Below are 10,341 nucleotides of genomic sequence, written 5' to 3' on the forward strand. Positions count from 1 at the left end.
GGTGAAATGATCTATGTTTGAGGACTGCGAAACGCTTGTGTCGCGGTGCGTACTCCTGGGAATCTCTGTCGGCGCTCTGTCGGAAGAGCTACCCCTGTATCTCCAGACTTTCCGAAAATGGTGCGCAAGCCGTTTCCGTATCAAACGCAGTAGCTAAGTGGTCTCTTGATTCGCGCCAGGCTCTGAATTGCGAGGGCGGGATAATGCCAGCGCTAGAAAAGATGTCAAGACCCAGACTGTGGCGGGTGGAAATTTTGGCCGACAAGGCAGCACGGCTGAGCCCCACTGGTTACAGATGATGACATGCGCCGTGTATTACCACGTCTTGTGCGAATCAGCAGAATGCGTAATTTGCGGAGAACACATATAAACCCTTGTCTTTGCGTTTTCTCTCAAGTCAGCCAATTTGATTCGTACCGTTCAAATTTCAAGCTGACAGTGCCTGCAGCAAGTCTAAATAGAGCAGAGAGCGGAACAGCGAAAGGAGAAGCAAGCAAGATGCTAACGATATTAATCGTCATAAGAAAAAATCAATGAAGGGCAGAAAATAGTAAAAGTGAAGGAAATAAGAATAGGAACAAGAATAAGGAAATAGAGCAGATTGGCAGATGGACAAATGATGAATGGACAAGTGTGAGAACTCAAGAGCGAGACCGCCGTTGGAAGACCAAGGCTTAGATAAGGTGTAGGTATCTTGCTAATGTGTGTGGGTCTGCTCTGATGGCAAATGGAGGATCGGACAAATAGGAGACATTAAAGGGCGGGATCTGTCGAAGATATACTGAGTTGCTTTCCGAACTTTATTATGGCCTAGATAGGGCCGCGAGCCAGCGGCGCAGAGGCTGGGAGCCGACTTATTATTTCTTCCGTGATCAATATATTCATTATTGATAAATGCTAGCTTCCTCTCAGCTATCACAGCCACACTCTTGCTATTTATTCTTCCAACTAATTCGTAATAATCGCGACTCGTTTGACAGAGAATGATATCGTAAATGCGTGCGTTAGCAGTGTTCGCCACGGGCGTGGAGATTGGACTTACCAGCTATATGGCTGTCCAACTTGCTCACACCATTGGTGGTGCTTAGATTGGGACGCCGGCACCACCTTGTCCCAACCTGCAACAATTGATACAGATGTGAAAGGTTAAAGAGAGAGAGAGCATTCGGAGTGCGATTCGAACACACGGTACGGGACCTCCAAGTGAATTTTAGCACCATCCGAATTTTGGCCGAAGCCGGGCATGAAGCCAACCAGGGAGAAAAGGCCGAAGCCAACCAGGGAGAAAAGGCCGAAGCCAACCAGGGATAAAAGGCCGAAGCCAACCAGAGAGAAAGAGGCCGAAGCCAACCAGGGAGAAAAGGCCAAAGCCAACCAGAGAAAAAGAGGCCGAAGCCAACCAGGGATAAAAGGCCGAAGCCAACCAGAGAAAAAGAGGCCGAAGCCAACCAGAAAGAAGTGAGGCCGAAGCCAACCAGGGATAAAAGGCCGAAGCCAACCAGAGAGAAAGAAATACATTATGAGTTTCCCCATTAGGTATTTAAATGAGCTTTCGCTCAGTTCTCAGATTTGGCTGATTTACTGCCAGCGGCGGCAGACAGTCGAGCTTTCGCGCGGTCGATCGATTCTTGGATGTGCGGGAACCGAAGGCCCGTGCCGTCGTAAGTTTTTGCCGCTCGGCCGGGTGCGAAATAGGGCAGGTCCTAATGATCAGGTTAGAGAAGAGCCGCGTGGAGAATGACGGGTATAAATATTTTTGAACGGACCACCAACCACTCCGCGCTGACAGGAGACACGACCTCGAGCAAGACTCGTCCACCAGCTCTTTGCAGAGTGTTATAAACAACCCACTCGGAATGGGACTGAATGGCGGCGCTGTGTGGCTCCACCATGGCCTCCACGCCAGCGTAGACAGTCAAGTAGATGTCTTCTCTCCTTCGAACCACGGCGAGATTCGTACAGAAGGCAGTTGCCAATGCCTTGAGCACCCGTGGGAACTGGGATGTTGTCAACCGCAAGTTCAAATTGGGCCATTTGAAGTGCTGGTCACTTCGCAGCTGCTTGACCAAACGCCAGCGGGACATGACGATCCTCTCCAAGACATCCATGTCCAGGAAGTGATCCTCGCACCACTGACGCAGCATGTAAGCCTTATTGCCAGCCAACATCTCTCGAACCCGCATGAAGTAGTCCCATGCAGTCAACAACGCAAGGTGGTCTGATCCTCGGCATTTCCAACGTGTCCTGATGTGATCAGAGGCGAAGCGGAACCCCGGTTCAGCTTTGAAGATTGACCTTGTGTCGTTGCAAATTGCAGCCAGGGTGACCATTTCCGAAAGGCATCCTAGCTTCTGTCCCTCCACGAGCGCGCCGTACTAGATCGGCTCAATTGGCAGGACGGAAGCAGCGATTCCCTTACTATTGACTTTGTTGTCAGGTCCAAGAAACCCCCTAATGGTAAAGAAGTTAGCTATGCATGGGCCATTCTTCAAATTCAAATAACGTACCAGTCAAGAAGGTTCTGAGCCGCACGACTGAACGACTCGGGACACGGGCGTGTGAGCCAGTCAAAGTCAACGACCTTGTTGTACCCAGCAGACGTGAGCTTCAGAATAGCGCTGTCGATCGGCTGCGTTAGGATCTTTGGCTGAGTGGACGGAGACATGTCCTCAAAGCCAGCTTTAGTATAAAGACGGAAGCAAATGCCGTCCTGGGTTCGGCCGGCGCGGCCCTTCCTCTGGTTGGCAGACGCTTGCGAAATGCTCTCAACGCGGAGATCGTACATTCCAAGCCGGGGGTTGTATACCTGCTGCTTGGCGATGCCCGTATCGACAACATAGACGATACCGTCAATCGTCAAGCTTGCTTCGGCAATGTTGGTGGCGACAATACATTGCCTGGGTCCTTTCGGGTCCAGCACTATTTGTTGCTGAGAACCTGCCAGCTTCGAATACAAGGCCCTCATCTCCATCTTGCGAGTGTTCACACGAAGATACTCGATGATTTTGAGGATTTCCGATTGCCCGGGCGCGAATACAAGAATGTGGCCAGGTGGCAGCTTTTCGTGGATGTACACCACCGTTTGGGCAGCTGAAATGATGACACTGGGTGTCTCGCTACCAGACCTGAGGTACTTGACGTCCACATTGAAACTTCTCTGAGAATGTTGTCAGTAACTTCTATGTTTGCAAATAGCGGGAGAGTGAAAGATGAAAAAGACAGGGAAGACGTGAGTAAGAGTTGAAATGGAGAGTTTGACTTACGCCAGGAATGTGGACAGCTGGACAGTTCTGGTAGAACTTTTGGAACGTGCCGGCATTCAAAGTAGCCGACATCACGATTGTCTGTTCAAGTATTGTTAGCTCATATATCCTGATTCAAGTTTCGTGCAGTGGCATCTGACCTGGAGATCGTCGGTGTCACGGGCTCTCTTGATTTTCTTGAGCAGGGCTAGAAGCACATCAAGCTCCACAGTTCGCTCGTGTGCTTCGTCAATGATGACGACGCCGATCTTGCTCAGCGCTTCGTCGTGCATGAGCTCGGCCAGGAGCACGCCTTCGGTCACGTACTCAATCCTGGTGTTCTCCGAAGAGGCCGTGTCGCCGCCGACCTTGTAGCCCACCTCCTTGCCGAGAACGACATCCGCCTCCTCAGAAACTCTCCTGGCCAAGCTTGTTGCTGCAATGCGACGCGGCTGGGTGCAGACGACCCGTAGACCCGACGCAAACTCATCTTGGAGGATGAGTTGGGGAACTTGCGTGGACTTCCCGGAGCCAGTGTCGCTTGTCAGGACGAGGTACGCGTTGCCGTGGTATGTCTCGAGTATCTTGTCCAGATTGACGTATACTGGGAGCTTGCGACGGTTTTCGAGAAGCTTTCGGTGCTTAGCGGACCACTTCTTACCCGTCAAAAAATTGACAGGGCCGTCCTCGACGGCACGAATCTTGGCGGCGGTGGCCTTGTAGCGGGCGATGGGAGCAATCTCAGTAGAAGACATTGTGAAATTTTTTTAAATGTTTAAAAGAGGTAGAGGAAACCTGAAATTTTTAAAAAGTGTGTTGCTGGTGCGGGTGCTTGTGGTGTGTGTGTGTGTGTGTGTGATGTGTTTGTGTATCTGTGGAAGAACGAGTTAGTAGGATATGTACTCTCTTAACGGTGGGCCCCAGGCAGATTAACGTTCAATCTGTCAAGCTGGTCATTTTGTGCTCACCGGGGATTTTTGAACGAATAGAATCGTGCAAATTGTGTGGCACTTCCCCACATTTATTAGCGAGTGACATCTGCCCTATCTAAGTCACTAGTCTCCGTGCGATCCGCCTCATCCTCAGTCAAATTCTCCCATTATATTCAAAGATCCTACAATCGCCTCGAGCTGCCCCTTCAATACAAATATTTCAACATGACATACAGCAGAGTGTGGGAGGCTGGCGTCGCACGACTCCGCAGGGAGTGTAGATTGGTCAACCTTCGAAGCCTGCATTTTCATGCTTCGCGAACAGAGATTAAGGCTCTCTGCATGGCGAAGCTTAGCAATACGCGAGGCGTCATTTTTCACTGGCGGCGAGACGGTGTCAAGCCCGGGAATAAACATCTTAGTTGGGTGTTTATCCAAACGGAAAATCAGATCGCACGCGACGCAGCCATCGGTGAGCTCAAGGATCTGCTGGTCAGGCACAGGCCTGTCTCGGTTGGTGCAGCCAGCCGTAATGCAGTAAGTACAAGATTTTCCTACCCGAATCTGGACTGTGTGAGCGCAAGTCATTTACAGCTGTAGCGCGCTCCGCGGGCACTGCGTACGCAGAATAGGACTGCGTCTGCCGCTGGTTCTTCCAATACCACCACCGCCGCCATCACTGCACCCCCCCTTGCGCCTCCTGCGCCCCCAACTATTACCGCTACCGCCGCCGACGCCGCCATTACTGCAGCCCCCATTGCGCTTCTCCCACCCCCAACTACTACTGCTGCTGCGGATAGCTCTTCTTCCACTACTGCTATTGTTGCACCCTCCAGCAGTGAGATTGCCATCGTCAGAAACGCTGGGGAAACAGACGAGGAACGCCGCCTGGTGCCACTTGCCGTCAGATCTAAGGACGATGAGGAATCGGAAAGCGAATAAATCCGTGGTACTACCGAAAGCTACAGGATACCAACGGGCGAAAGCCTCAATTCATACCTAAAAGGCGAAAGCCTTTTGACTTGTGACTTTCACAGTAGGCTTCGGCCTTTCTCTCTGGTTGGCTCCGGCCTTTCTCTCTGGTTGGCTCCGGCCTCACTTCTTTCTGGTTGGCTTCGGCCTTTCTTCTTTCTGGTTGGCTTCGGCCTTTTCTCCCTGGTTGGTTTCATACCCGGCTTCGGCCAAAAACCGCGGATGGCCTTGCCGAGCCAGCAGGCAACTTGTTGCCGGGGGTTAGAATCCCTCTCCGTTTAGGCTACTCCCAAGAGGTTCTACTTCGCTTGGTTCTATCGTTATTGTGTCTCGATGCATTCGCCTTGAGTCTCTGTTTGTACGGAGACACCGGACGTTACGTCACTGCGACTAGCAAGTCCTCTGTGTAGGCAGGTAGGTTGTCCTTCCGAAGTTCTCCGTGAGCATCGCTAATCTTTCTTGTATGATCTCTCAACCGCCTCGTCCCCAACTACGACTGCGCCGACCGGCTGCATATACAATAATCTACCACCTCCGGGACTCGCCAAGGTTTTGTTCCGTCTTTTGCAGAGGTATAATTCACGCTGTACAACACACCTTACATGATCTGAACGCTGTTCGGGTAGGACTGGGAATAGCATTGGAAAAGATTCAGCACCACTTTTCGCGTGCAAGCGGCTTGAATTTTTTTGCTCGTGTTATTAGGCTGTCATTCTACAAATTTTATCCATAAAGAAGGAGCTGCTGAGTTGAAAGAGCCACGACGTGATTCAGCGTGGACACTCAACTGTGTCATAAGTCAGGAAAGAAGTTGATAACGTGTATGGACTCTTGGTCATTGCTCGGTGGCAAATTGTCGCTTTTTTATGGGAGTTGGGAGTTTCGGCTGGTCATTGTGAGGAGACTCTATTTTCGCAGCCAAGTTGAGCCTGCATTTTCGCCGATTGTTTGAGAAGTTTATTAGTATGGATATCCAACATCTCTCTTTTTCTCCCAGCAAAGCGAGCTACGCAGTACTTCGAGGGCTCGCAAAGTCAGAAAAGAATTAAGAACTACTGTGACCACGTATCTCCTCATTTCCGAAATCTTTGTCTGCCTGTGCCGGATGTTGTGTGGAGGTGTTTCGCGATACCGCAATCAGGACCTTTCACAGAGCCGTTTGCACCTCACCTGGCATTGACTTCGTAGGCATGCGCCGCTGAGAACATTGAGACTCCGCCATTCGGCATCATTGTAGGGCTATTTTTACAAATTCGAAGCCCTAAAAACCCACGGTCATGTAATTTGAAAATCTGTTGTCCTTTCTCTGCCCGCCACAAGCTGTAAGCACACACACACACACACACACACACACACACACACACACACACACACACAAACAAACAAAAACATTCAGAATATTATCGCCACCATCACCACCACCACCAAAAAAAAAACAAATAGCAACGTGAGTCAATTACCAAAGCTCATATCAGGCTAGAATCTAACCATAATTTGCAGCATGTCTGATCATTTCGAGGCTGTTGCCGCCGCACTCGCCGCCATCACCACCGACGATGCCCCTGCCGCCGGCGATGCCCCTGCCGCCGCCTCTGTCCCTGCCGATGCCTCTGTCCCTGCCGATGCCTCTGTCCCTGCCGGTACCCCTATTCTTGTCCCTGCCGCTGCCACCACAGACGCAGCCGGCGATGCCCCTGCAGCTGCCTGGGATCCTCTCGACGTATTCCGTCGTCCTGAACCATTTCCGACTACTAGCCCAGTCGACCTCTCCTACCGTGCGACTTGGAGGGACTACCCGGAGGATCCGAGCCTTGTCATCAATAGAATCGAGCTCGATTGGCATATTGTTGAGGACTATTGGGGAAAAAGAGGCATTCCGTGCCTGAAGATCGTAGAAGATGAATACGAACACGATCAATTTGAACCGACGTTGTGCCACCCGCCGTCGGCAAAGAACTGCCCCGCTACAGCAGCTGAAGCAGAAGTCGAGTTCGTCGTGATGGAGAAGGTCGTCGGAGCGGCTCGACCTGATCCTGGTGGGCCAGAAGACGCCTTCGTGACGTATCATTTGGCTGGAACGGATCCTTCTGGGACCAAGCGCTACACCATCACTGTCCCAAGAGACAAAGTGGACGAGCATCTGGAGGCTGGTTGGAAGTTGAAGTTTGGTGTCCCATGTGTCTATGCCGGGAACCCCAAGTATTTCGATGACAGAGAGCGGGCGGATGCGAACCCGAACGACATATTCACCAAGGATGATCCTGCGGCAGACACTGAGCGCTTCCTGGAGTCCGGCAACAAAATTGCCAGCCAGGAGCCTTGGACTCGAAGCAAGTGGAAGTCTGGCAACCTTATTGGCAAAGATGGCGCGGATCCCAACATTAAAGCCAAGACTGCGTCCAAAATCCCCAGCGAGCAGTGGGCTGAGTGGAAGCATGGCACGGAGAGGCGCACCCTCACGTCAGTCGGTCATGTCCACCACCACCGACGACCTGAGGGTACCGGCGTTGGGTGGGGCTCCTACGACCAGGTGAATGAATGGCAGTCCTATGGCCGTCGCGTTACAAGCGAGATGGTGGACCATCGTCCATGGGGCTTTTCGCCCGGTGCAGCGCTCCCATTTGTGAACGAGGACGAGACGCCTTGGCAAGTCATACCCGAGTGGGGCGTCGATGACGATCGAGCTAAGCTTAGAGCAAACATGGTGTTCTCCTTGAAGGATATGTTAGATCGCAAGACAAAGCGAAGCAAGTGAACTTCGGTGTCGAAGCGCGCTCCCGGATTGGGTGACCCGCATCGTTTGCTGTGCGCGGAGGGAAACCACCAATCCAAAAAAAAACTGATTTGGTGAATTCAGGGGGAAACTTCTGACATAATCAAATTTATCTCATATAGGCTTCGGTCTTGTTTCTGGTTGGCTTCGGCCTTTTCTCTCTGGTTGGCTTCGGCCTTTCCTCTCTGGTTGGCTTCGGCCTTTTGTTCCTGGTTGGCTTCGGCCTTTTCCTCTTTGGTTGGCTTCGGCCTCATTTCTTTCTGGTTGGCTTCGGCCTCACTTCTTCCTGGTTGGCTTCGGCCTCACTTCTTCCTGGTTGGCTTCGGCCTTTTATCCCTGGTTGGCTTCTTGCCCGGCTTCGGCCAAAATTCGGATGGTGCTAAAATTCACCTGGAGGTACCCGTGCCGTGTGTTCGAATCACACTCCGAATGCTCTCGCGTAAAATCTCTTTATTTATCTCGCCAAAAAGCATAGATGGCGGCAATTAAAACGCCCTGGTCTGTGGCTGTTGGGGTTGGCTAAACGAAAGATGTCCTGGGCGTACCCAGGCGCGGACTCATCGATACCGACAGTTTGTTCATACTTTCTGGCAGCGATTATTGTTCCGTACATACCCTCTGTCAATAAATTCGTGAAAATGTCAATGCAGTTCCCAGCGTCCAGTGCGCCTACTGTCCAGGGGGGGTAGCGCAAGGCCCAAACTGGAACAAATTGATGAAGACTACCACCAGTGCTGATCCGCTCACGCAGCTGTTGTAGCTTTGCTCCCCGAGAGCAGTCCGAACGGTGTAGAGATGTTTCTGTGCGGGCTCCGGCTGGGCGAACTACCTACCAAGTAGCTCATTTAATAAGTGCTCGTCCACCCCGGAAGCAACACCACTACAGGCTTGGTGGTTGAATTGCTCGCCAGGAAGATACCACGAATAGCTCTAGTAATCCACTCCAAATTATCGGAATGCATGCCGCCTTTACCCATTCTTTATTCCTTCTTTTTTTTTTCAATTACCTGATTTATTCTGTGAACAAATTAAGTGATGCACGTTTTCCAATTACAGCAGTGGCAGGCGGCGAAGCTGTGCTGCCCATCATCATCAGTCTTTGCTGACGGTGACCCACGTGCACAGGAATGCCAAAGAGAGAAACCATAGCCGACCGTTTTGCTCGCTTCCTGTACTGTAGTGTTGCCCTTTCATGCTAGAAGTTTGTTGACAAGGCCCTCGGAACCTCTGTGACTTCTGCTCTACTAAATGATGCTCCAGGCCGCGCCATTTTGTCTTGTACTTGGCTTCGGCAATGGGCTCTAGGAACACATCGCCGTCGCAAATTTATACACGTTGCTCCCTTTACTATGTACTCGGACCATAGCGTGGTGCGCGGATCGTCGGAAATGATGGAAATGTCACCATCTGTTTTCTCGTCAATGTCAAAGATATCAACGTCTTCTTCTGCAATGGCGAACAAGCTGTCTTGTACGGTGTTAGTCGTGCAGGTCTTTGAGCTGCTCTTCCAAGCATTGGGTTGGGTTTTCCGGCTTGGGTTTGATTTGTTGCCTCTGATTGGGCAACCCGAGGCATTTGAACCATGGAATTTGTGCCTCATGCAGCATAATGTTTTGCGAGCACCGTAGCAGCACCTATGTTGCCAATAGACCTTAAGACCTTGGTGTGTATTCGTGAGTCGTTAGAGCCTGTTATCGCAGTCTGAATGCAAAAAGATGGTCGGCCCGCGTAATGGCAAAATATGCGTTGCGTTCATCTCAACTGCGTGCAGCGGCGTCTGTGGACGTCGCAACGTGACTGGCGTTGCGGACCATCGATGATCCGGAGTCCATCAACATCTAGACCCGACCAGCAAAGGCCAGGAATTCCAGGCTGTAACGATGGACTAATTTGTCACAGATCAAAAGAAGGAATTATGATTGAATGCTTGCGTTGATTAATCGCGACCGGGCCCGCCCCTCACCCGGCTCTTCTCAGTCGCTGTCCCTGGCGCGCCCAGGAATGCCTCTCAGTTTTGTTGCCCGAGCTCCTCCCAGTCCTGCGCCTCGCCAGCAACTCGTATCCCACCATGCCTTGCTCAGAATCGCAGTCAATGTCCCTCGACCCATGCGCTTCTCCAAGAGTTATCGCACAACACACTCGCCTAGCTTGCCGTGGTGCAAAAAGGCTCCAACATCAACGTCGCCGTGCCCGAGATCAAACCGTGCTAATTGCGCACACTGCACGGGGCAGTATCGCCGCCGGCGCTTTCTTGCCATCGCACTGCAGCTGGGTCTGGATTGTATCGATGGCAAGGCATGCTCCCGCAGGCACAGCGCGCCGTCATGATGTCGCTGTCGCCGCCCGTGCTGCCAATCGTATAGCAGCACCGGCTCACAAGGCGACGCAAAAGGTTGACTGCGACGCCGAAGATGTGTGCTTC

General features: G+C 51.7%; 4 protein-coding genes across 5 annotated transcripts; 3 read left to right on the forward strand and 1 right to left on the reverse strand.

The window, feature by feature from the left end:
* Positions 1–1,556: 1,556 nt before the first annotated feature.
* On the reverse strand, positions 1,557–3,997 carry LMH87_005517 (uncharacterized protein; the record flags this gene model as incomplete). Its single annotated transcript, XM_056203250.1, has 6 exons — positions 1,557–1,703; positions 1,767–2,218; positions 2,420–2,451; positions 2,508–3,157; positions 3,264–3,344; positions 3,404–3,997. 6 exons carry the CDS (start codon positions 3,995–3,997, stop codon positions 1,557–1,559), a joined length of 1,956 nt encoding a protein of 651 aa, XP_056058727.1.
* Positions 3,998–4,399: 402 nt separating this feature from the next.
* LMH87_005518 (uncharacterized protein) lies at positions 4,400–5,116 on the forward strand (the record flags this gene model as incomplete). Its single annotated transcript, XM_056203251.1, has 2 exons — positions 4,400–4,711; positions 4,775–5,116. The coding sequence occupies 2 exons, from the start codon at positions 4,400–4,402 to the stop codon at positions 5,114–5,116; spliced, it is 654 nt and encodes a 217-aa protein (XP_056058728.1).
* A 493-nt stretch (positions 5,117–5,609) lies between these two features.
* LMH87_005519 (uncharacterized protein) lies at positions 5,610–5,879 on the forward strand (the record flags this gene model as incomplete). The annotated part of the gene is made up of 2 exons (XM_056203252.1): positions 5,610–5,718; positions 5,773–5,879. 2 exons carry the CDS (start codon positions 5,610–5,612, stop codon positions 5,877–5,879), a joined length of 216 nt encoding a protein of 71 aa, XP_056058729.1.
* Positions 5,880–6,647: 768 nt separating this feature from the next.
* LMH87_005520 (uncharacterized protein) lies at positions 6,648–7,901 on the forward strand (the record flags this gene model as incomplete). 2 transcript variants are annotated; one of them, XM_056203253.1, is made up of 2 exons in its annotated part: positions 6,648–7,676; positions 7,759–7,773. In XM_056203253.1, the coding sequence occupies 2 exons, from the start codon at positions 6,648–6,650 to the stop codon at positions 7,771–7,773; spliced, it is 1,044 nt and encodes a 347-aa protein (XP_056058730.1). The 2 variants fall into 2 exon arrangements, with proteins under 2 accessions (XP_056058730.1, XP_056058731.1); XM_056203254.1 differs by having other exon boundaries at positions 6,648–7,901.
* Between the last annotated feature and the right edge of the window lie 2,440 nt (positions 7,902–10,341).

Source organism: Akanthomyces muscarius, chromosome 1 (assembly GCF_028009165.1).
Source record: "Akanthomyces muscarius strain Ve6 chromosome 1, whole genome shotgun sequence".
NCBI classification, from domain to species: domain Eukaryota; kingdom Fungi; phylum Ascomycota; class Sordariomycetes; order Hypocreales; family Cordycipitaceae; genus Akanthomyces; species Akanthomyces muscarius.